The sequence below is a fragment of the Bos grunniens genome, chromosome 4 (genome assembly GCF_055505025.1).
Source record: "Bos grunniens cultivar Pamir isolate PY7600 chromosome 4, Bosgru_T2T1.0, whole genome shotgun sequence".
NCBI lineage: Eukaryota > Metazoa > Chordata > Mammalia > Artiodactyla > Bovidae > Bos > Bos grunniens.
In genome coordinates, this window is record NC_141168.1 from 63,670,140 (window position 1) to 63,697,368 (window position 27,229).

The 27,229-nt window shown below is 39.3% G+C and overlaps 1 protein-coding gene across 5 annotated transcripts in view; it reads right to left on the reverse strand.

Annotated features, from left to right (window-relative positions):
- Positions 1-27,229, reverse strand: part of DOCK4 (dedicator of cytokinesis 4) — a 479,600-nt gene that overhangs the window by 85,356 nt on the left and 367,015 nt on the right. For all 5 annotated transcript variants that reach the window (XR_015162547.1, XM_086396606.1, XM_086396604.1 and 2 more), the window contains exons 27-28: positions 15,165-15,259; positions 3,853-3,928 (exon numbers count right to left, since the gene is read on the reverse strand). Coding sequence is in view for 4 of the 5 variants with exons in the window: in XM_086396606.1 (XP_086252732.1) it covers positions 3,853-3,928; positions 15,165-15,259 (171 nt within the window). In the remaining variant the exon portion in view is untranslated. The remainder of the gene's footprint in view (positions 1-3,852; positions 3,929-15,164; positions 15,260-27,229) is intronic.

Sequence of the window (27,229 nt, forward strand, 5' to 3'; positions counted from 1 at the left end):
TTCATCATACTATTCTCTTTACTTCTATACATCTGTGAAATTTCCTATAACAAAGAAGCAAACAAACTAGATACTATTTTTATATTGCTGTATCCCAAGTTTCATGGGCTCTCTGGTATATGCTAAGTGGTAGATACTTCATTTCTCTCATAACATGTCTGTGTGTCTCCAAGGAGGCTGAAGCATAAGCTGGATAACTTTATTTCAGTGTGATTTCATTTTGGAACCCCTTTTAATGCAGGACTCAAAAAAAAAAAAAGAAAGAAAGATACATACACTCTTTTGGATATGCTAATTGATTTAAATTCAGAGAGTACATAAAAATTCCCCACCCAGACAAATCTTCTAAGTTCTTTTACACCAAAAATGCATTAGAAAGAGATCAAAATAAAATGAGGCCACCATCACTCTAATACCAAAACCTGACAAAGATCCCACAAAAAAAGAAAACTACAGGCCAATATCACTGATGAACATAGATGCAAAAATCCTTAACAAAATTCTAGCAACCAGAATCCAACAACACATTAAAAAGATCATACACCATGATTAAGTGGGCTTTATCCCAGGGATGCAAGGATTCTTCAATATCCGCAAATCAATCAATGTAATACACCACATTAACAAATTGAAAAATAAAAACCATATGATTAACTCAATAGATGCAGAGAAAGCCTTTGACAAAATTCAACACCTATTTATGATAAAAACTCTCCAGAAAGCAGGAATAGAAGGAACATACCTCAACATAATAAAAGCTATATATGATAAACCCACAGCAAACATTATCCTCAATGGTGAAAAATTGAAAGCATTTCCTCTAAAGTCAGGAACAAGACAAGGGTGCCCACTTTCACCATTACTATTCAACATAGTTTTGGAAGTTTTGGCCACAGCAATCAGAGCAGAAAAAGAAATAAAAGGAATCCAAACTGGAAAAGAAGAAGTAAAACTCTCACTATTTGCAGATGACATGATCCTCTACATAGAAAACCCTAAAGACTCCACCAGAAAATTACTAGAACTAATCAATGACTATAGTAAAGTTGCAGGATATAAAATCAACACACAGAAATCCCTTGCATTCCTATACACTAATAATGAGAAAACAGAAAGAGAAATTAAGGAAACAATTCCATTCACCATTGCAACGGAAAGAATAAAATACTTAGGAATATATCTACCTAAAGAAACTAAAGACCTATATATAGAAAACTATAAAACACTGGTGAAAGAAATCAAAGAGGACACTAATAGATGGAGAAATATACCATGTTCATGGATTGGAAGAATCAATATAGTGAAAATGAGTATACTACCCAAAGCAATTTATAGATTCAATGCAATCCCTATCAAGCTACCAACAGTATTCTTCACAGAGCTAGAACAAATAATTTCACCATTTGTATGGAAATACAAAAAACCTCGAATAGCCAAAGCGATCTTGAGAAAGAAGAATGGAACTGGAGGAATCAACCTACCTGACTTCAGGTTCTACTACAAAGCCACAGTCATCAAGACAGTATGGTACTGGCACAAAGACGGAAATATAGATCAATGGAACAAAATAGAAAGCCCAGAGATAAATTCACGCACATATGGACACCTTATCTTTGACAAAGGAGGCAAGAATATACAATGGATTAAAGACAATCTCTTTAACAAGTGGTGCTGGGAAAACTGGTCAACCACTTGTAAAAGAATGAAACTAGAACACTTTCTAACACCATACACAAAAATAAACTCAAAATGGATTAAAGATCTAAACGTAAGACCAGAAACTATAAAACTCCTAGAGGAGAACATAGGCAAAACACTCTCTGACATACATCACAGCAGGATCCTCTATGACCCACCTCCCAGAATATCGGAAATAAAAGCAAAAATAAACAAATGGGACCTAATTAACCTTAAAAGCTTCTGCACATCAAAGGAAACTATCAGCAAGGTGAAAAGACAGCCTTCAGAATGGGAGAAAATAATAGCAAATGAAGCAACTGACAAACAACTAATCTCAAAAATATACAAGCAACTCCTACAGCTCAACTCCAGAAAAATAAATGACCCAATCAAAAAATGGGCCAAAGAACTAAATAGACATTTCTCCAAAGAAGACATACAGATGGCTAACAAACACATGAAAAGATGCTCAACATCACTCATCATCAGAGAAATGCAAATCAAAACCACTATGAGGTACCATTTCACGCCAGTCAGAATGGCTGGGATCCAAAAGTCTACAAATAATAAATGCTGGAGAGGGTGTGGAGAAAAGGGAACCCTCTTACACTGTTGGTGGGAATGCAAACTAGTACAGCCACTATGGAGAACAGTGTGGAGATTCCTTAAAAAACTGGAAATAGAACTGCCTTATGATCCAGCAATCCCACTGCTGGGCATACACACTGAGGAAACCAGAAGGGAAAGAGACACGTGTATCCCAATGTTCATCGCAGCACTGTTTATAATAGCCAGGACATGGAAACAACCTAGATGTCCATCAGCAGATGAATGGATAAGAAAGCAGTGGTACATATACACAATGGAGTATTACTCAGCCATTAAAAAGAATACATTTGAATCAGTTCTAATGAGGTGGATGAAACTGGAGCCTATTATACAGAGTGAAGTAAGCCAGAAAGAAAAACACCAATACAGTATACTAACGCATATATATGGAATTTAGAAAGATGGTAACAATAACCCTGTGTACGAGACAGCAAAAGAGACACTGATGTATAGAACAGTCTTTTGTACTCTGTGGGAGAGGGAGAGGGTGGGAAGATTTGGGAGAATGGCATTGAAACATGTAAAATATCATGTATGAAATGAGATGCCAGTCCAGGTTCAATGCACGATACTGGATGCTTGGGGCTAGTGCACTGGGACGACCCAGAGGGATGGTATGGGGAGGGAGGAGGGAGGAGGGTTCAGGATGGGGAACACATGTATACCTGTGGTGGATTCATTTTGATATTTGGCAAAACTAATACAATTATGTAAAGTTTAAAAATAAAATAAAATTAAAAAAAAAAGTAATGTGGTGATTATGAAATTTTGATATTTTATTATAAAGTATAAAGACATTTACTATGCAACCATTAAAATTCCGCTTGTTTCTACTATGCTTTTTATATTTTCTAGTTCTCTGATAAGGAAATTTTATTGAATGTTTAGTATAAAAGATGTTATTTTTAAAAGAATGGGAAATTAAGATGTCGAAAACATAAAACACCACTAAGAAGGGAAACCAGGATAGGCACTGCCCATCTTTATTTACCATTTTTCATTCTCTATTTAAAAAATGGTATACTGAGAATTCTTAGAGACCCAGGCATATCATATTACATTACAAACTTACAGAGAGATCTGCCCTAAAGAATCTTACTAATTGTTCATTTTTTTTCCTTTTCACTAGTTCATTCTAAAATATAAGAAGATAGAGATCTAAAGGAACTAACCAGTTTACTTTGTAAATATGCTCTTTACATAAACTCTATTTTAAAAGATGCTTTAAAACATTATGCACTATGTTCTTTTTGTCTTGCAGGGGAACAAAAAGAAAAAAAATCAAAATTTACAGTAACAGTAAAGCACATTTTTTCTTCTTAAGCACTATGATTTCGACCAGGTTGATGAACATAGTTATAGACCTGACTTATTCACAAATAGAATGAAGAACTCTTAACATTATTCATAATTGAAACTAATATGCTCTAAGATTAATTTGAGGTAGCCAGAATAACTTTATTCTCTTATTACTAAGAGAAAGAAAATTCATGAGGAAATTTCTTGAGGGACAATGTAAAACCTTTTAGCTCAAGCAAGATAGTCATCTAAATGGATACTGACCTTATAATCAAAGTTTTCATTTAAGAAGTTCTTCCGAAGTGCATCTGACAGGTACAGAACTGTTGTAATAATGACGCTAGTGATAAAAAAGAATACATTTTAAGTTGAAAACTTCACATTAGTGAAAACCATTTATTAGGGAAGAATAAAGTAATTAAGACAAAAGAAAACCTCTTCAGTAAGCCTGTGGAACAATATTAGATAATTCATATTAGAAATAAAAAAGAGAACACTTAGAAAAAAAAGTAAAAGAATCTATCACTGAAATGATATGCAGAAAAATCTATAAATTCATATGACTCAGAATTATATTGTCTTGATGTTTTACAATATTTAAATTTGTAAACAAAGCAAAAACTTTTAAATAAATTTACAGTAGTCTATATTTTATTAACACGGAAGAAAGTATAAAAACTTATAAAATACAGCAAAAGAGAGAGAGCCCAAAGACGAAATGGGCAGGCTAAAGCAATGGATTATATTGAGTATTTATTTGACCATCTTCTCTCTGCTCTCCCCTATTTAAGGTGTTAGTGGGCATGTAAGAGCTATGGGAGTCAGATTCCCTCTCCATGGTGACAAGATTGCCACTAAAGAAACCATTACAGACTGTGAAATTGTCTATATCCTAGTACTAAGCTGTGTGAAACTGAGTGTTACAGCACTTTAGAGAAAGGGGCATCTCTGGGCTGGAGAATTAGGGAAAGCCTGCAGAGAGGCCACATACAGTCATCTGTATCCTGCTAGGGAGATTAAAAAAGGATTTAGTAAGCTTCCTTGGTCAACTCTTGAGTTAAGCAATTTGTTCAAAATCTGCTCCTTTTTACGGCTACAAGAACATATGTTCAAAACTGAATGCAATTCCAATTGGCTCATTTAACATCAGATAACAGCATTTATTGAAACAAGATAGGTCACTCCCCAAACCACCAGAAATGAAGCACCAATTTATAAATGATTGATATTTAAAATCTCTTTGGCCTTTCCTAAGATGCATGCATAAGGAAGTGCTTGTGATGTGATGAGGCCCTAGTTCTCATTACAGGACTTGTAATTGAAGGATGTAATTGTATGACCCTAGGTAAAATAACATGAAACAAAACAAAACACCTCATCAACCTCACACCTTGGTTATCCTACTGGTAAAACAGGGATTAAAAGAATATTTACTCATTAGAAGAATATTTATAGTTTTTGAAGAACATAAATGTTCATTATTGCAATCTGTTGGAAAAGTCACTATTATAGTCTCCCTGTGGGGCAGGAGACGAATAATGAGGCTAAGAAATGGATAGTTGAATATGGAAGCTCAAGTTAACAACTTATTGACAGAGATATTAATACATCTTCTGTCACCTGTTATTGACTGGAGATGTTTCAGCATTCACTTACATAACAAATTGCTGGCCACAGGCATTAGTTTCTGCCAAAACCCCCAGTCAATAATGTGTTAAGAAGAAGAAAGAGAAGAAAGCCACCATTTTCTTGGGTACTTGCTCTACCACGAGCCAGCACTGTGTTACATTCACCTGCCTTTTAATATGTCATTTACCCCTTCCAATGACCCATCCTATGAAAGTCAAGCATAAGTAAAGCCTATGAGATTGAGAAGTCCTATGGTTTCTTCTATCGCCCAAATGGCAGATATCAACAGTGAATTCCACATCAAAGAGACAAATCACATATATCAGAACAGTATAAATTGACAACTGTCTATAGACACTGATGAAATCCATGCTGGTAACTGATTAAGTTTCTAAAGTAGTTCATTCAAATCTTGCTATATAAAACTAAAGCTTAATTATCAGAAAATGGAACGCTATCAGGCAAGAAACAGGCTCCTTGTCCAGCACCTATTGCATTGTTGGGCTTCTAAGTTGAAAGAAGAAAATTTTGCATCCTTAACAAATGTTTTCCTTCAACAGTCAATGAAGAAACATACACAGAACCACGATACGTTTTGAGTTTCACATCAAAACGACCTTCTGGCCCACAACTCCAGCTTGGACTGTTGTTCAGAAACAGTAACCTCTAGTGTTAGTAAAACATGACATATCTGAGATTTGGATTATTGGGCCCAATGCTGTGGAAAGGAGCCAACAAACTCAATCTTCCAAGTGTGATGATTCCTTGGCAAAGACTACTCATTTGTAATTTATATGCCAGATCCCAAACACATGAACAAAATCCACAGCTTCTTGAACAGCACTTGCTGGTAAACAAGGAGTCTCTCTGGCTTTATGAAGGACCTGTGAGCCTCAAGCTGACTGCTTACTGGAATCACTGCGGAGCTTTAAAAAACACAGATGTCTGGATCACACCCCAGAGATTTAATAATTGGACTGGGGTGCAATGTGGACCTCAGGATCAGTAAAGCTCCCAGGTGATTCCTATGTACACCAGAGCTGAGAACCACTGCTCTAGACAAACCTTTTTAAGAGTTAGACAAACTTCCATGGGTACCTGGTGATCAGTTAAGATGTATATCATGATTCAGCAGGCTTGGGATAGGGCTAAAGTTCTGCATTTCTTACAAGCTCCTGGAAACGTTCACGCTGTTGATTCACAATCCAACTTTTGAAGAGCAAGGCTCTGGAGAGGTCCACATCAGAAACACATTCCAAACAACACTGCTTCACATTCTCCTGCCTTCGAGAATTTTAGGCCAATGACTGCCGTGGCTCTTTAACAGGACATGCATCCTTGCTCTACACTGAACATCTCATCCTCTTACCAAGGGTGCTTTATCATCAGGCATAAGTACTACAGGGCACTGGCCCTTTCAGGGGTTTTGGAAAGTACTGCACATGTTTGTTAGTCACTCAGTCATGTTCGACTCTGTGCAACCACATGTACTGTAGCCTGCCAGACTTCTCTGTCCATGAGATTTTCCAGGTAAGAATACTGGAGTGGGTTGCCATTCCTTCTCCAGGGGATCTTCCCAACCCAGGGATCGAACCTGGGTCTCTTGCATTGCAGGAAGATTCTTTACAGTTTCAGTCACCAGGGAAGCCTGGCAATTTATTACATAGGCCAATACTTTAAAAAACAAAATGTAAAAACTGCTTTTCATTTTGGCATGCAGCAGGTGGTATCATGAGGGATAAGACCTTCAAAAATATGACTTCCCAGGGCTAAAAAGATCTTAAAATGACTATTTCAATTGCTTTTCATTTATGCTTATAATATTCAGCCCAAGCCACAGAGGCAGCTCCCAGAGCTTTTTATGCCTCAGCACTAAGACAGTTTCCTGGCATACAGGCCCTCAATCAGCTAAAAAGGCACGTATATATTATGGCTCCTTCACTGTGGTGGAAACCTGTAGTGTTTAAGGATTTTTCTTTACTTGTTCTAATTTACCCAAAACCATGTGGCTCCTTTGGTTTTATTCTTTTACTCATGACTCAGTTTCTGAATATGTGGACTTTTCAAATTTCAGGGCTCCAATTCAATAGCCAAGAAAGGTTTGCAATCTGTTACTACAAATGGTCAAAATACTGGTGTCTGCCATAGTAATGCAACCATAAGGATCACTTTTGACAACCCTAATCTATGGCACAGCATGATAAATGTATACATAAAAGAGAAACTAGCAGACAGGAAAGCAAAGCTCTTTCTTCAAGTTTTCCAGCTGCCACCTCATTTCTGGCATTTAGAAAGTATTTTTATGCAATGTCATTCCCCCTAGAGAAACCTCATCCTATAAACTGTCCTTTTGAAAACTACTTTAACCTGATAATCTGCTCAAGCAAAAGCCCATCTCCATAAATTATAAATGGACTGAATATTTTGGATTCCAATATCCAGTTTTTTGATAAATTGGACATCAACAAGGTTAATGTTTGTGCACTGAAAAACTAAGGAGATCTAAACTTGGAGGATGACAAATTCCCTATAAGCTGGAGGGTTAAGAGGGCAGATCAAAATCCTGGATGGCCATCAGGGAAACTGACCTAAGCTGCTGCTGCTGCTGCTGCTGCTGCTAAGTCGCTTCAGTCATGTCCGACTCTGTGCGACCCCAGAGATGGCAGCCCACCAGGCTCCTTTGTCCCTGGGATTCTCCAGGCAAGAGTACTGGAGTTGGTTGCCATTGCCTTATCCGTGGCCTAAGCTAGTGGTCCTCAAATGTCAGTACATGAGTAGTACCTGAAAGATACATGAGGCTTTAGGGTCTCACCAGAGGCTATGGCTTGGCAAGATCACGCCAGGGCTCAGCCACGTGATTCTGATGCACGTGATCATTCATTTTGAGGTCTGGTGTTAGAGATGGAAAAGAAGATGATGAGAGTTGGAACTCGGTGAGCAATGATATTTGGGAAATTTGTCTATGGTAAACACTGCATCACCAAGGGCCTAGCCCAGTAAGTGTTTGCTGAATGACTGTAGTTTCAAACCAGTATTTAAATCTATGGTTTGTGATAATTATTTGCTGTACTAGGTATTTCTAAAGTGTAAGCCTTGTAGAACTTTTTATACTTTTCTATAGCTTTTTTTTTTTTAAATAAACTTTTTCTAAGAACAGTTTTAGGCTTACAGGATTATTGCAAAGATAATACAGAGAGTTTCTGTATACGTCATACCCAGTTTCCCTTATTATTAACATCTATTATTGGTATGGTACATTTATCACTGTAAAGGAACCAATACTGTTTCTATGCATATTTTGAAGACGAGACTGAGATTAAGACAGGCAAAGCTGATGGAGAAAGCCACTCCAAGTGGAGGTCACAGAATAAGCCAAAACAGGAAGGCAGGAAAAGAAGTGATTCTGCTTTTAGTCAGGGAGGTATGCAGTGCGGGTGAGGTCAAAAGAATCAACAAAGATTCTTGAAATGGAAGGATTTTTAGAAATCCCATGACCTTCTCCTCTGGGCAGTGTTGGTACAAAATCACTCATGTGGCAACAGCCTCAGTTTTTGTTTGTTTGTTTGTTTGGCCTATTAGACTTAAATCCTAATGAATTCTTCCCTTTCCTCATGTATTCATTCTACCAACTCCTCACACCTCACCAGGAGATGCAGGCAATTCTTTTGTAAATATTTGCTTTAACTCTGGAAGTATGGCACATTTCTCTTAGTAATATAGTTTTTGGTAAAAATCACTATCTTCCCCAAGCCCCGCCACAGTAAAGTTTTTAAAGATAATGACCCTAATAGAAAAACCCCACCGTCAACAAAAAGCAATAGTAATTATTTTTCAATGGGTCTTCAACAGACTATAGGCTTCCCTGGTGGCTCAGATGATAAAGAATCTGCCTGCAAGGCAGGAGACTCTGGCTCAATCCCTGGGTTGGGAAGAACATCTGGAGAAAGGAATGGTTACCTTCTCCAGTATTCTTGCCTGGAAAATTCCATGGACAGAGGAGCCTGGCAGACCTCAGGCTTCCCTGGTGGCTCAGATGGTAAAGAATTTGCCTGCAATGCAGGAGACCCTGGCTCAATCCCTGGGTTGGGAAGAACATCTGGAGAAGGGAATGGTTACCTTCTCCAGTATTCTTGCTTGGAAAATTCCATGAACAGAGGAGGCTGAAAGGCTGCAGTCCACAGGGTTGAAAAGAGTTGGACATGACTGAGGGACTAACACTTCCAAGTTTTCACTTTCAACAGATCATCTACTCTAACATAAAACCTTTCATAGTCAGTGTCACATACTTTGTCTTCCTTCCTGTTACAACGGATCAATGCTCCCAGCTAAAGCCAAGCTTCTTGGTGGGTACTTTATCAGTGCTATCCTAAGTTTGGTGAGCTTCCTTCATTGAGAACGTCTCACCACAAAAAACAATGTCAACAGAACTAAACTGTATGCTTAGGTAGCTGACCTAATTTCCAGTGCAAGTTGACAGCGGACAGCGCTACCTTCAGGAAAGGTGTTCTCAGACAGGCACGATGAGAAATCCTGTACTTGATCTCACCCCTACTGGCTTATCCAAGGACACTGTTTCTTCACTTAGGCCTGTTTTCTTTAGCACTATCAATATTTCTTTTTTCTGTGCCCTTCGTATCTGTAAACCAACATGCATAATATTCCATATTCAGAAATGAATCTTAGCGTTCATATCTCCTTCCAGATATAGCCACATTTCTCTGCTCCTTCTTACAGCAAAATCTTCTAAAGAGCTGATAATTATTGCTTTCATTTTTTCAATTCCCATCTGCTCTCGAATTCACTCTAATGACTTTCATCTCTACCACTCCACTGAAACAGCACTTGTCAAGGTCACCAGTATCTGCATCCCACTGTCAAAACCCAGGGATAATTGTCAAGTCTTCATCCTCCAACCTCCCAGAAGCTCTTTACCGCCTTCCTTTATGAAATATTTTTCTCATATGGTCGATATTATGCCCTTCTGGTTCTCATCTTACATCATAGGCTACTCCTTTTCCATCTCTGTTGCTGGTGGCTTCCAAATATCTTGACCTTGGAAGGTGGGCATGTCGCAGGGCCCAGTCTTAAGTAGGCTTCTCTTTTCAATCTGTAGTTTCCTCTAGAGTGCTCTGATTCAGTTTGATGACTTCAAATACTACCCAATGCCAAGGACCTCAAACGTACTAGCATGTCGCTAGTCTTAACTTCTCTGAGCTCCATACAAGCATGTCCAGCCTCTTCTCTTACATCTCCACTTGGGTATCTAACAGCATCTCAAATTTCTGCTCAATAAAGGATCCTTCACCTCTCCCACTCCTCTCTCAGTATTTTCCATTTAAGTGAATGTTACCACCATTTGTCCTTCTGTTGAGGCCACAATTCTAAGAGCCATCTTCAAACTTTTTTCTTTCCTGCCCACATCCAGCCATCTGCAAGTCTTGTCATCTCTGTTTTCAAACAGGGGCTCTGTATCAACCCAGGGAGGTGGGGTGGGGAGGGAGATAGGGGGGAATTTCAAAAGGGAGAGGATATATGTGTAACTATGGCTGATTCATGTTGAGGTTTGACAGAAAACAACAAAATTCTGTAAAGCAATTATCCTTCAATAAACAAACAAAAAAAAACTGACCTTCTCACTACCTTCATTGCAATCCACCTGTTCAAGTCATCGTGGTCTCTTACCCAGATTGCTGTATTAAGCTCCTAACTGGTCTTTCCTGGTTTCTCCCTTGTCTCTTTACCGCCTAATATCTGGACCTTGTCTTCTTCCAACCTCATTTTTACTGGTTCCTTCCCTCTTCGCATTTCCTCCACACAATCTTCCAGATCCTTGAATGTGCCATCTTCACTCTGACCACAGGGCCTGTGTGCATGCTATTCCTGCTGATAAGAAGCCTTCCTTTGCTGTCTACCTATTAACTCCTGCTACAGATTTCAGCTCAAGTTTCACTCCTTCATAAAAACTCCTCCTATTCCAGTCCAGAACAAAGTTCCTTTCACAGCCCCCCTCTCAGAACTGTGCTTTTTATCATGATGACATTTATTTTACAGATTAGGCACTAGAAAATATTTACTGAATGAAGGAGTCAATGAAGGAATGGATGACCTTCCCTAAGACTCTGATTCCATAAATCACTTATTTGCTATATATGTCTCATTTGAACATAAACTGGTGAAGGTAAATCAGCTAAACAATTCAGTGTTTGGTGGGAAAACACACACATACACACACACACACACACACACACACACACACCAAGTAAATGTTTGAAGCCAACATGCAGAGAAGATAAACAAAACAAGGATCTGAAATTTTAACTGCAGGGCTAGGGAATTTTTACTTTCCTCACTAAGCAAATCTTGAAAATATGTATAAAGCTCTGACTTTATTTTTGTACTGTATTTTGCAATGTGTATGGAAGAGGGTGGAGAGAAGCCTGTCTCAAAGTGTCCTGTATTTTTGGTACTCAATTTTCATCTTCCTTATGTTCCTTCTTTCTCAGATTGAGCAGTTGTCCTCATGTGAAACATCTACCAAGAACTTACAGTGGCCAGGCACAATTAAGCTTTGCAGGCAAGCAGAAGTCAACTTTCTTATCCTTGGGAAATTCAGCCTGAACACACAACATGAGACATTCAGGTAGAAAAAAACAAAAGACCATACTAACAGCCAGGTATTTATAAGTCATGGCTTTTGGTAGGACCTCACATAATGCAGAGAAGCTACAGGATTTGGGACAGCACAGTTTAAAGATAGCATTTAACTGCCTTGAAAACACTGGAAGAAAGGACCAACATATAAAAGAACACATACTTTGTGGGATGAGCTACTCAGTTGAGTTCCAGCCTAGGCGATGGTGACTTCTGGGCCAGTTACCAGCAATTTGACATGTATCAAGCATGCAAGTGGGTAGTAAAAGTGGAAGTTTAGGTGAAAATGCCTCTTTGAGGGGCACTTCTCAAATATTTCTCTAAGAAAGTTAGTGTCATGGAAGAAAAGGTAGTCAACTTCAGGGACCTAGATCTAGCTTCTGAAACTTGCTTCTATACAATTTAACAAAGTAAAACCTTTTAATTTCTGACGTGGGCTCTTTTTTAAGATATTTAAAATATCTTTCAGAGATTTATTTCTCTATCAATACTATTGATGTTTATATTTTTTAACAGATAAGACACAAATAGCTGAAGGTTTATTTCTGAACGTTCAGTTCAGTCACTCAGTCATGTCCAACTCTTTGCGAGCCCATGGACTGCAGTATGCCAGGCCTCCCTGTCCATTGCCATCTCCTGGAGTTCACTCAAACTCATGTCCATTGAGTCCGTGATGCCATCCAACCATCTCATCCTCTGTCATTCCTTTCTCCTCCCGCCTTCAATCTTTCCCAGGATCAGGGTCTTTTCAAATGAGTCAGTTCTTCGTATCAGGTGGACAAAGTATTGGAGTTTTAGCATCAGCATCAGTCCTTCCAATGAATATTCAGGACTAACTTCCTTTAGGATGGACTGGTTGGATCTCCTTGCTGTCCAAGGGACTCTCAAGAGTCTCCTCCAACACCACAGTTCAAAAGCATCAGTTCTTCAGTGCTCAGCTTTATAGTCCAACTCTCACATCCATACATGACTACTGGAAAAACCATTATCACACAAGAAAGATCCCACATGCTTTCAAGGTTTGAATGGGAAATGACTATGACAGTTAAATGAGGAGAGGAAAGGAAACTGAACAGCAGAAATCAGGGGGTCTATTCCAACTTGGCAGGTGGTTCACAGGCTGTGGAGTCCTGTCTATGAATTAGGTTGGATATACCACAGCCAGATATCACCAGGGGGAAAGTAGTGCCAGATTCCTATCAGCACTGACTTGGGTGTCAATGGAATGATGGTACTGCATTCAGCAAAGTCTTACGACCTTTTTCTTAGGTTTGCTATGGGACTAATCTGTGGTTTAAACACATTACACAGAGCTCACCTCTAACAGAACCATGCTCCTATTTAGCTAACATTAGGGATGGAAATCTTGAACATTGTAAGTTTACTCAAAAACAGAATCTGACTTATAAGTCTGCTCCCCACTCATATGACCATAAAGTCTTGCCAAATGTAGTAGATTTTTAGGTGGCGGCAGAGTGAGATGGCATTTCCTATCATAAGCCACATGACTGTCATGGTTTTCAGAAGCTCAACCACCACCTTTATACAAAAGGAACAAAATGTTAAATTCACTTTCAGTTTGAATGTCTGCCACTGGAAATTCTAATTCAAGTCAAAATATCCCTCTGTACACAGGGCAGGCAGGATGACCAAACAATGATGCTGTATGATGACGATGTCAACAGCACAGACCCCTTCCTGTGCTGGCTCCCTGGACCACTCAACACCCTCTCCAGGTACCCAGAATATTTGCTGTTTGGTAATGAGGCCAGAAACATGACCAATGGTTCCCACTTAAACCTGTAGCATCTGGACATCCAGATGAAGAGATATTTGATTCTACTCACAGATATCAAACTAAATATGTTAAATTCTAAAGAGAGCTATTTCAGGATTCTCAATTAGTCTTCAAAATGGAAAAGCTGTTTCTGTACTTATGTAAAATATAATATGCCATATTATACAATTTGTTACTTCACAAAGTTTTTAACACAGCATTTTAACACCTCCTCATCTCTAAATGTGTACTGCAGCAGAAGTCACATTAGGCATCTCTAATCAACATCAAATCCTATCTTCCTGGGGTTCTTACCTTCATCCTATTTGGGTACCTGGGGAGGACGGATGGTGTTTTTGACCCATGAACAGATACCTGAAGAAGCCAACCTTCACCCTGAGCATGAGGGTTTAGGGGATGGGAGAAGAGGAGGAAGGAGAGGCAGGCAAATGTGGACTGGAGGAAAGGATGCTTATGAAATAGGGTAAATTATAAGTGTGGAGATAAAGATCAAGCCACTTTCCTAAAAACAAACAAAAAAAACCCCCACTTCATCTTTATTTCAAATTCTGAGATAATAGAGGCCAAAAGTGTAAAAGCAGATAAACCCATGACGCTGTGCCCTCTAGGAATAGCTCCTGGAATAGAAGGCCATTCTGACCATCCCTTACTCTCCTTTCCTGGTTCCTACTCATTCAACTATTGACCTCAGATCATTTTACTTTTTCCCCCCAATATGCTTAATATAAGCTAATTTTGTCAACATCAGTAACTCCCCAAATGTCTCTATCTCTTCCTGAACTTCCTTCAGAGCACTATTTTCAGCCTTCTGTTGGTCACATCACTCAGGTGTGTAAAAGGAACTTCAATCTTCACCTGCGTAACTCAGGGATCCTATCTTATTCCCAGTGCTCAGCACACGGGAGATGCTGAGTGTATTCTCTGAGTTCAAATGAATTAAGAAAGATCAGAAATGACTCAAGGGTCCAGAAACAAAGCTGGTATTAAATAAGCCATGGTACATCTAGTCAATGGAATATCATACAGCTACAAAAGAAAATGAAACCATAAATGAATGAGGGACTTTCTACATATTGATTTGGAAAGAGTGCCAGGATTTTTATGTAAAAGAAAGATTTGCAGGACAGTTCATTTATTCTGCTACCTGCTAAGCTCTGCATAAAAGAACAGTGGAAGGACATGCAAGAAACAAATAGAAGTGGTTATTGCAGGCTGGGAGTAGGGGTAACTAAAGTAGGTGGGAGAGGGACTTCTCAAGGCATACTCTGTTATACAGTTTGATTTTTGAGCTATGTTAACATACTACCTATTTAAAACAAATAGTAATGATTAGGAAAAGCAAGCAAGCAAAGAAACAAAACAAGTTCACTCAGAAGCAAAGAAAAAGAACTCCAGGATTTGGAGGTTTCAAATTTGAGATAAAAGTGAATGTATCATTTCATATTCTCCTCTTCCCATAATCAGTGAGTTGCAATTATCATCAATGTAAATGTCTTACTTGTTAGCCACCAAGCGCATGACAGTCCAGTCCTTTGGAAACATCTCTGGGCGTATCAATATTCGGAACACAGTAAATATCTGCAGCAGGAAATCCTTGGGTAAGGAGGAGAGAGACCATTTTACTGAGTTACTGTAATTGTTCACACACACACACACACACACACACACACACACACACAGAGCTACTGTTACCATTTCTAAAGCACTTACAGAAAGGAGCCATACTCAATACTTTACCCAGGAGAAAAAATCATCTTTCCCATTCTCAGTGCCCACTTGATTTGCTACCCTTCCCAAACGTTCCTCCTTTCTCTTTCTCATGCATAGTGGAAATGACGCTTTGTTTTTCTCCACAAGCTCTAAACATTTAGGTTTGAAAAAGAAAACAGAAAACTACTAACAGATTAGCAGGGAAATGTATTTTCTTTCTTCTATTATAGTGTCCTAAACTTCAGAACTTTTCAGTTCAAGAGAACTGCAAAGGGTCTTAGTTCAATTATGCTTTCCTTTAAGTGGGTGTTAGAATTTAGAAAGCTATACTCATTGAAAAGCATCTTAGGAAAAAACCCATGTTTCTTAAAGGGCATTCTAAAAATGCAGGATTAATGGGACGCATGCAGGTTTATAGAATCTGAAGGTCCTAGGCAGAATAAATAGAGAGGGATGTGTATGAAGCTGAGCCCAGTGACAAGGCCTTAGAAACTAAGAGTATGTCAAGGTATTCTTCACAAAGATGCCATACTAGGGGGCACTGGTATTTATGGAGATGGTATCTTTAAGCCAAGCACCTGGAAACACTCTTGACAAAAAGCTATTGTCAGACATAGAAACATCATTTCTTAAAACGTTGTAAGAAACAGACCCAAAGTGCTGGAGTACATTGTACTTGATAAGAACTCAAGAAGCTAACACACTGCAGGTAATGAATGAAATGGAGCTTGCCCTACTCAAAAAGAGACAGGCTCAATCTAATTATGATTTAAATTTGTTAACTAGAAAACTTAGAGATAGTTTTGGAACTTAATTACTGCTAGGAAAATATATTTCACAATTTCACTGAAGGTAACAGTATGGTGTTGCTCAGAAAAACACCTCAAATATGAGTTTTATTTATCAAACCTAACAACACATTAGGTTAAACATGTAAGCCACTTGAAATTAAGATTATCATTGTCACCCATACCATCAGTAGACAGAAAGATCCTAAAAAGCTAGAAACACGTGGGAGCTGTGTGTGTGTGTTTACATATTCTAACAGCTTTCATCAAACCCATAAATATTTTGACAAGGATTTAATTTAGCTTCTTTGGCATCAGCACACATACAGTGATGTGTAGTCCATGCCATATGGAAACATGCCCACTAGGTCATCTGTCTTTAAATGGTGAGACAGACCCTTCCTGTGTTGGCAGAATTACCACAGTTTCCCAAACATATTCACCTTCAGGTCAGATAATTTTGGGCAACTTCCATTCTAGCCCTCCGTTGCAATAGGGAGTCATTAGCACACCAAAACTGTGAGAAGCTCTTTTTAATGCATTTCTAAAACTTTTTTCAGTTTTCCTGTTGATTCTTCTGCGTTTTGCAGACACGAACACATATAACCCTTGCAAAAACTGTTTGCATTTACCTTTCGAAGTGTTATACCTCACTTTACTTTTCTGTCTTGATGTATTTGCTTAGATAGATATTTAAGAAAAATCCTGAAGGTGGGGAGTCACTTGTTTTTCATAGTTTACAAGTACTTTTGTTGGGAGAATGAAATGACAGCCCACTCCAGTATTCTTGCCTGGAGAATCCCATGGACTGAGGATTCAGGTGGACTATAGTCCACAGGGTCGCAAGGAGTCAGATACTACTGAAGCAACTTAGCACACATGCACTTGTGTGTGTGTGTGTGTGTGTGTGTGCACGCGCCCTCAGTTGCTAAGTCGTGACTGACTGTGACCCCATGAACTGTAGCCCAAAAGGCTCCTCCCTCCATGGACTTTTCCAGGCAAAAAAACTGGAGTGGATTACCATTTCCTTCTCTAGTGGATCTTCCTGATCCAGGGATCGAATCCACATCTCTTGTTGCATCTCCTGTATTGGCAGGTGAAATCTTTACCACTGTAGGTTCTAAAATGCTGACGTTTCATCTTTTCTACTCCAATCATTAAACAGAACTGGAAATTGGAGGCAGCACCCCTCACAGTAGGGAACAGGAGAGAGGGATGTCTGTTGCACAGAGGAAAAAAAAATGGCTGAAAAATTGGCTACAGGAGGCAAGATATCTATCTTCAGGGCTAGCAACTTTGACTGCTGTTTTGTAGTGCAGGGGACAAAGGCTAAGTTATTCCAGGTGTAGGATTGGCGACATACAACCTGTTTCTGTACCATCTTATTTTCCTATTCCCATTTATCTCATAAAATAAAAGGCGTGGCAGCATGGGGCCTTGGGCCAGAGCCTACAAACTGACATCAACCTTTATTTCCCTGAAGAAAACCTCTCACCGTCTCAAGTAGCTTTCTAAGCTTCATCTACCTTTGTGGAACCAAACACATTCATTTGTAGAAATCTTATAATGAAAAATAAAAGAACATTATACTGAGATCAGAAAATCTAGATTTTAATCCTGCCTCTGCCATTAACAAACTCAATGACCTAGATAATTTATTTAACCTCTCTGGAGCTGAGCTCTGAGGCTTTATAATGCAAGGAGTTGGGCTTTCCTGGTGACTCAGAGGGTAAAATGGAGAAGGAAATGGCAACCCACTTCAGTATTCTTGCCTAGGTAATCTGGTGGACAGGGGAGCCTGGTGGGCTGTTGTACATGGGGTTGCACACGGTTGGAAATGACTGAAGCAACTTAGCATGCATGCATGCATTGGAGAAGGAAATGGCAGCCCACTCCAGTGTTTTTGCTTGGAGAATCCCAGGGACTGCGGAGCCTGGTGGGCTGCTGTCTATGGGGTTGCACAGAGTTGGACACGACTGAAGCAACTTACCAGCAGCGGCAGAGGGTAAAAAAAAATCTGCCTGCAATGCATGACCCAGGTTCAATCCCTGGATTGGGAAGATCCTCTGGAGAAGGGAATGGCTACCCACTCTAGTATTATTGTCTGGAGAATTCCATGGACAGAGGAGCCTAGTAGACGACAGTCCATGGAGTCTCAAAGAGTCAGACATGACTGAGTGACTAACACTTTAAAGTCTCTTGTAGTTAGAAGAGACTAAAAATAATTAACACGGTCACTCATCTATTCATGCAGTATGCAAAACTTTATATTTCTAAACTGTAGGTTAATGTTTCAGTAGATGGTAACACAAGCACATTCCACTGTGGTACTTACAAGGGTTCAGCAAGTATTCTTGTCAATTGCCTTGTGACAGGTTACATTTCAAACTCAGTTCCAATATTTTAAAGCACCAAGACCTGAATATGAGGCTTAACATCCCATCCCTCCCCAAATGCAAGGGTATTTCCTTGTCTGTTCTAAGGACTTTTCACTAAACAAGAATGTCTGCACAGATAAGTGAAATTATTTTGCACATATGAACAATAAGTAACAGATTCTTTTTAAAATTTAAAAAAAGAACACTGTTGCAATCATACTCTGGTTTGGATAGCACACAGAAATAAGTGTTTGATATGCCATTATTTTATTTTATTTTTTTCCTTTTTTAATTTTTTTTATTTTATTTTTTTTTAATAAGAAAAAAAACTTTATTTGAAGTGTTCACAAGAATTTTAACATAGTAAACCTCAACTCAAACATTGACACACAAACAATAAAAAATATTAAAGAGTATCATCATACATCATTTTGGCAAAACGAGATGGTCCAAGTTCTTGTCACAAAACATTGCATAGTGACATTTTTCCTGTCAAATGACTAACTGGATGAAAATACCACATTTCTTTTGTGTCCTTAAGAATACGTAGGTCATTTATCGATTATTGAGTTTTGAGAAGATTCATCTACAATATATTCCTCTGAAAGCTCATAACCTGACCAATTTTGCCATCATTAACAGAGTCTAAGAGTGCTGCTACCTGCCTCTTTCCATTTATCCTCTGATAAAAGGAAATTGATAGAGGAAGATATTTCCAAGTTATTAGATGAATCAGAGCATATGCCATTATTTTAAAATTGGCAGCCTGGCAGCAGTTTCTTTTTTGTTTGTTAACTTCAAATAGCACAACATAGTTTTTTAATTGCATTGCTGGTTATTATTCAAACAAGGGATCAAAATTAAAAAAAAAATAGGGAGGTGTTATTTCACAGCAATAGTTTTTTTTTTTTTTTTTTGCAGTGCAAGAGGTTCAAAGAGGAAGGTTCAGGTGAAAACCTTCACAAACAATAAAAAGTCTCAAATTCAAATAGAAAAGAAAGCAGACGTAATTGCTATGGCGTTAGATAATCATTAACATTTATTCATTCATAAATATTGGGTGCTTTGATATGTGCTAGGCACTGTAAAAGAGGCTGGGGACACCTAGTGGGATAAAATATATTCTTTCATTTATTCATGCAAGAATATGTACACAGTACCTGCAACAGGCCACACCATAGTGAGTTAGCTGAACATGACCTCTGCCTTCCTCAAACTCAGTTTTGTGGGAGAGATGAGTGCTCATCTATTTAAGGATGTGCTACAAACTAGGATAAATCTGTGGGCCAGCTATTTCACTGCTTCCCTGATAGCTCAGATGGTAGATGACAGTCCATGGAGTCTCAAAGAGTTAGACATGTCTGAGTGACTAACAATTTAAAGTCTCTTGTAGTTAGAAGAGACTAAAAATAATTAATATGGTCATTAATTGCAGTGACCATATTGCAAGTCACTACAATTGACCTGCATTACAGACCTGCAATGAGAAGAACTGGGTTCGATCCCTGGGTCAGGAAGATCCCCTAGAGAAGGAAATGGCAACCCACTCCAGTATTCTTGCCTGGAAAATACCATGGACGGAGGAGCTTGGCAGGCTACAGTCCATGGGGTCCCAAAGAGTCTAACAGGACTGAGGGACTAACACTTTCACAGGTATTTCACGCCAAGGGAAGGGCCTCCAGCCCCAGAGGCAAGACAGAACACAAGCTCACCCAGGCTGCAAAAGGGAGCGCTCAGAAATGGGGCGGGTAGGTGTATCAGTTCAGTTCAGTTGCTCAGTCACGTCCGACTCTTTGCGACCCCATGGACTGCAGCACGCCAGGCCTCCCTGTCAATCATCAACTCCCAGAGTTGACTCAAACTCATGTCCATTGAGTTGGTAATGCCATCCAACCATCTCATCCTCTGTCGCTTCCTTCTCCTCCCGCCTTCAATCTTTCCCAGCATCAAGGTCTTTTCTAATGAGTCAGTTCTTCGTATCAGGTGGACAAAGTATTGGAGTTTCAGCTGCAGCATCAGTCCTTCCAATGAATATTCAGGACTGTTCTCCTTTAGGATAGATGGGTTGGATCTCACTGCTGTCCAAGGGACTCTCAAGAGTCTTCTCCAACACTACAGTTCAAAAGCATCAATTCTTCGGTGCTCAGCTTTCTTTATAGTCCAACTATCACATCCATACATGACCACTGGAAAAACCATAGCTTTGGCTAGATGGACCTTTGCTGGCGAAGGAATGCCTTTGCTTTTTAATATGCTGTCTAGGTTGGTCATAACTTTTCTTCCAAGGAGCAAGCATCTTTTAATTTCATGGCTGCAGTCACCATCTGCAGTGATTCTGGAGCCCCCCAAAATAAAATCTGTCACTGTTTCCACTGTTTCCCCATCTATTTGCCATGAAGTGATGGGACCAGGTGCCATGATCTTAGTTTTTTGAATGCTGAGTTTTAAGCCAACTTTTTCACTCTCCTCTTTTACTTTCATCAGGAGGCTCTATAGTTCTCTTTCTGCCATAAGGGTGGTGTCATCTGCATATCTGAGATTATTGATATTTCTCCCAGCAATCTTGATTTCAGCTTGTGCTTCATCCAGTCCAGCATTTCTCACGATGTACTCTGCATATAAGTTAAATAAGCAGGGTGACAATATACAGCCTTGACATACTCCTTTCCCGATTTGGAACCAGTCTGCTGTTCCATGTCCAATTCTAACTGTTGCTTCTTCACCTGCATACAGATTTCTCAGGAGGCAGGTCAGGTGGTCTGATATTCCCATCTTTCGAAGAATTTTCCACAGTTTGATGTGATCCACGCAGTCAAAGGCTTCGGCATAGTCAATAAAGCAGAAGTAGATGGTTTTCTGGAACTCTTGTGCTTTTTCAATGATCCAGTGGATGTTGGCAATTTGATCTCTGCTTCCTCTGCCTTTTTTAAATCCAGCTTGAACATCTGGAAGTTCACGGTTCACATACTGTTGAAGCCTGGCCTAGAGAATTTTGAGCCTTACTTTACTAGAGTGTGAGATAAGTGCAATGGTGTGGTAATTTGAACATTCTTTGGCATTACCTTTGGGATTGGAATGAAAACTGACTTTTTCCAGTCCTGTGGCCACTGCTGAGTTTTCCAAATTTGCTGGCATATTGAGTGCAGCACTTTTACAGCATCATCTTTTAGGATTTGAAATGGCTCAACTGGAATAAGAAAAACGTTGTACAGCTTTTTTCGCAGTGATGCTTCCTAAGGCCCACCTGACTTTGCATTCCAGGATGTCTGGCTATAGGTAAGTGATCACACCATCATGATTATCTGGGTCCTGAAGACCTTTTTTGTATAGTTCTTCTGCGTATTCTTGCCACCTCTTAATAGTATCTTCTGCTTCTGTTAGGTCCATACCATTTCCAGCCTTTATTGAGCCCATCTTTGCATGAAAAGTTCCCTTGATATCTCTAATTTTCTGAGATCTCTAGTCTTTCCCATTCTATTGTTTTCCTCTATTTCTTTGCATTGATCACTGAGGAAGGCTTTCTTATCTCCTTGCTGTTCTTTGGAACTCTGCAATCCAATGGGTATATCTTTCCTTTTCTCCTTTGCCTTTTGCTTCTCTTCTTTTCATAGCTGTTTGTAAGTGCTCCTCAGATAATCGTTTTACCTTTTTTGCATTTCTTTTTCTTGGGGATTATCTTGATCCCTACCTCCTGCTGAAGGTTCCAAACCTCCTCCATCCATAGTTATTTAGGCACTCTATCAGATCTAATCCCTCGAATGAATCTACTTGTCACTTCCACTGTATAGTCGTAAGAGATTTGACTTAGATCTCTCATTAGATCTCAATGGTCTGGTGGTTTTCCCTACTTTCTTCAATTTAAGTCTGAATTTGGCAATAAGGAGTTCATGATCTGAGCCACAGTCAGCTCCCAGCCTTGTTTTTGCTGACTATATAGAGCTTCTCCATCTTTGGCTGCAAAGAATATAATTAATCTGATTTCAGTATTGATCATCTGATGATGTCCATGTGTAGAGTCTTCTCTTGTGTTGTTGGAAGAGGGTGTTTGCTATATCCAGTGTATTCTCTTGGCAAAACTGTTAGCCTTTGCCCTGCTTCATTCTGTACTCCAAGACCAAATTAGTCTGTTACTCCAGATATTTCCTGACTTCCTACTTTTGCATACCAGTCCCCTATAATGAAAAGGACATCTTTTTTGGTGTTAGTTCTAGAAGGTCTTGTAGGTCTTCACAGAAGCCTTCAACTTTAGCTTCTTCAGCATTATTGGTCAGGGCATAGACTTGGATTACTGTGTTACTGAATGGTTTGTCTTGGAAACAAACAGAGATCATTCTGTCGTTTCTGAGATTGCATCCAAGTACTGCATTTTGGACTCTTTTGTTGACTATGATGGCTACTCCATTTCTTCTAACGGATTCTTGCCCACAGTTGTAGATATAATGGTAGGTGGGTAGGGATACATAAAAGATGGATAAACAGGATACTAACAATAACTATGGACCAAAGATAAATAAGCAAATAAAAAGACAAATGAATCTCCTACCTTTTCCCTGGTAAGCAGTTTGGAAATTCACCCTGAGGACAATGTAGAGACACTGAGGGACTTTATACATACATGTAAGAAGATCACACTCCTGTTTCACAAAGATTTTCTGACTACAATATACAACACAATGTTTTATGTTTAAATATACGATGGTATCAGAACAACACAAGATAGAAATCAGTTGTATATGAAACAGAATTGGTGAGGCACAGAAGCAGGCCTTTGGAGATCATGAAACCTCAGTTAAGAAATCTGGGGGAAAAGGCCTCATGAGGTACTGGACAGCCTGGGACACTGTCTCCTCATGTAAATGGGACAGTGCCTTCTATGTACACATTGCTGACAAAGGTCCATATAGTGAAAGCTATGGCTTTTCCAGTAGTCACGTACGGATGTGAGAGCTGGACCATAAAGAAGGCTGAGCACTGAAGAACTGATGCTTTCGAAATGTGGTTCTGGAGAAGACTCTTGAGAGTCCCTTGGACAGCAGGGAGATCAAACCAGTCAATCCTAAAGGAAATCAACCCTGAATATTCATTGGAAGGACTGAGGCTGAAGCTCCAATGCTTTGGCCACCTCTTGCAAAGAGCCCTGATGCTGGAAAAGACTGAAGGAGGCAAAAGGCAAAAGGAGAAAAGGGTGGCAGAGGATAAGATGGTTAGATAGCATCACTGACTCAATGGAAATGAATTTGAGTAATTTCTCTCCAGAAGACAGTGAAGGACATGAGAGCCTGGTGCACTGCTGTCCGTGGGCTAACAGAGTTAGACACAACTCAGTGCCTGAACAATAACAACATGATTCGACTATAGTCAAATGTTATTTTAAAAATATGCCACAGATTTCAAACATGTGACACTGTTGATTCAGGGTCTGAACTCAATTAAAGAGTGTTAATCAAAATTTATCACATTGAAATTTATATCCTTACAATTTACTAAGTAGATTATGCAAAAATAACTTCCAAATGGTCCTCAATCTTCAAGAACTATACAATTTTTTTTGTAATAAAATAAAGACTATAAGTTGAAATAACTTCATGGAAAAAGATGGCTTCTGAAGCAATCAGACATTTATTATGAGGGTTGATTCACTCAATAAAGATTTAATGCTTAGAACACAGAGTCCTTATGCTCAGAGAGCTCATAGTCATCAAGAATACAAGAAAACAAATGTACATGTTCTCACAGACAGGGACTGTGGTCTGTGAAGCCTTCATTTTTAAAAAGTGACATCGGGGGCTTCCCTGGTGGCTCAGTGGTAAAGAATCCACCTGCCAATGCAGGAGACATGGATTCGATCTCTGATTCGGGAAGATCCCACATGCTACAGAGCCACTAAGCCCATGCACCACAACTGCAACTATTCAGCCTATGCTCTAGAACCCGGGAACCACAACTACTGAGCCCACAATGCCCTAGAGCCCGTGCTCCGCAAGAGACGCCACTGCAGTGAGAAGCCCACACACCGCAGCTGGAGAGGAGGCCCCGCTCACTGCAAGTAGAGAAAAAGCCCACACAGCAATGAAGACCCAGTACACTGTAAACTAAATTTTTTTTTTAAATGACTCCTGAGCCAGATTTAAAGCAGGAGGTGAAACAGGAATTTAAAATTATCTATACAGTTTGTGATGAATATACAAGTAATCACAGTAATCTTAACTGACAGCAATGAAAGGTGTTTGGGAAGGGATGGAGGACAGTGAGGGTAGAAGGAAGATTGAAAATAAGGAAGATGATCAGGAGACTGGGTTTTGTCCTGCAGATAATGTTAAGGCCTCAGAGTTTTATAGATGGCTTGAGACTTGATCAGATATGACTGTTGGAAGCTGCTGCTGCTGCTAAGTCACTTCAGTCGTGTCCGACTCTGTGCAACCCCATAGACGGCAGCCCACCAGGCTCCCCTGTTCCTGGGATTCTCCAGGCAAGAACACTGGAGTGGGTTGCCATTTCCTTCTCCAATGCAGGAAAGTGAAGTCGTTCAGTCGTGTCCGACTCTTCGCGACCCCATGGACTGCAGCCCACCAGGCTCCTCTGTCCATGGAACTTCCCAGGCAAGAGTACTGGAGTGGGGTGCCATTGCCTTCTCCAATGTTGGAAGCTATTGGGCTAATATAAGGGAGACAATGAAAGGTAATAATAGTACTGTATCTAACTTTCAGAACATGTATACTCTCAAGCTTAGGGCAAGATCCTCATAGCTCTATATGAAAAGTCATAATCAGCAAAAAACAGGAGTTTTACTGCTCTCTATATACATAAAATGTCAGGGATATGGACAAAACTTTAGCCCCGGTAGAAGGTGGGTGTATTACAAAGGGTGGGTTATAATAAAACATTACTGACTACAGAAGGAAAAAACTCTGATCACTGCTTAGTTTTTGCTTATTGTTCATTTCTAAAATAATGGCAGGTTCCAGAGAAGGAAAGAAACAATACAGAGGCGCAGCACCAAGGGCCACGCTCCTGCACACTGCAGCTGACCATGACTCACACACAAGCGCCCGAAGACCAGGGAGAAGAAACAGCCTACTGTTCACGATGCTAGAAGCGACTCCGATAGTCACTCTGCCAACACCCAAGCTCTCCAAGCAAGAATGGAGTTCAAACACGTGAGGCTTAGCAGATACTTGAGAACTACATACTTTCAACAATCATTTTGATTTACAGACTAATGGGGAATGGCTAGGCCAAATCTCTCTTTGAACTGATAAGAAGAAGAAAAAAAAATAATAAACAACCAAAACAGTAATTTGAAAATCTCAGTATATAATTTGTCAGCACCAAATAAGATTTAGAATGTGTATATCCCATGATTCAACAGTTCAAATTCCAGAAATTCATTCTACAGCAATAAGGGTGCAAGTCAATGGAGATCTATGTATTGACATTAAGATATACATGGCAGGATCCCTTCTTTATACTAATATATACATATGTATATTTTTGATAGAAGGTAGTTATTTCATTTTATAAATCTTTTTATTGTAGTTAATTTACAATGTCGTGTTACTTTCAGGTGTGCATTGTATATACATACCACAACTTTATGTATTCCTCCATTGATAGACATTTAGGTTGCTTCCATAACTTGACTATTATAAATAGTGCGGCTATGAAATTGGAGTGCATGTAGCTTTTCAAATTAGAATTTTGTCTAGATACATGGCCAGGATTAAGATTACAGGACAATATGGTAGTTCTATTTTTAGTTTTGTAAGGAATCTATACTGTTCTCCATAATAACATTCCAATTTACATTCCCATGAAGGATTCTTTCTAATGGAAAAAGTCATAAACATACTGAATGCTCACCAAAAGGGGAATAATTAAGTGTGGAACATTATGTAATGATATTCAGAAAAATGAATGATGCAGTGGGCTATATAATGTCCATGATACATTATTGTGTGAAGAGAAATGCAACCCATATGAATAATATGATCCATAGGCATGTGGATGCAGCAAAGAAAACAGTCTACGAAGATACACCCTGAGGATATCGATAAAGGAGAGAAATGGTATGGACCTAACAGAAGCAGAAGATATTAAGAAGAGGTGGCAAGAATACACAGAAGAACTGTACAAAAAAGATCTTCACAACTCAGATAATCACGATGGTGTGATCACTGACCTAGAGCCAGACATCCTGGAATGTGAAGTCAAGTGGGCCTTAGAAAGCATCACTACAAACAAAGCTAGTGGAAGTGATGGAATTCCAGTTGAGCTATTCCAAATCCTGAAAGATGATGCTGTGAAAGTGCTGCACGCAATATGCCAGCAAATTTGGAAAACTCAGCAGTGGCCACAGGACTGGAAAAGGTCAGTTTTCATTCCAATCCCAAAGAAAGGCAATGCCAAAGAATGCTCAAACTACTGCACAATTGCACTCATCTCACACGCTACTAAAGTAATGCTCAAAATTCTCCAAGCCAGGCTTCAGCAATATGTGAACCGTGGACTTCCAGATGTTCAAGCTGGTTTTAGAAAAGGCAAAGGAACCAGAGATCAAATTGCCAACATCCGTTGGATCATGGGAAAAGCAAGAGAGTTCCAGAAAAGCATCTATTTCTGCTTTATTGACTATGCCAAAGCCTTTGACTGTGTGGATCACAATAAACTGTGGAAAATTCTGAAAGAGA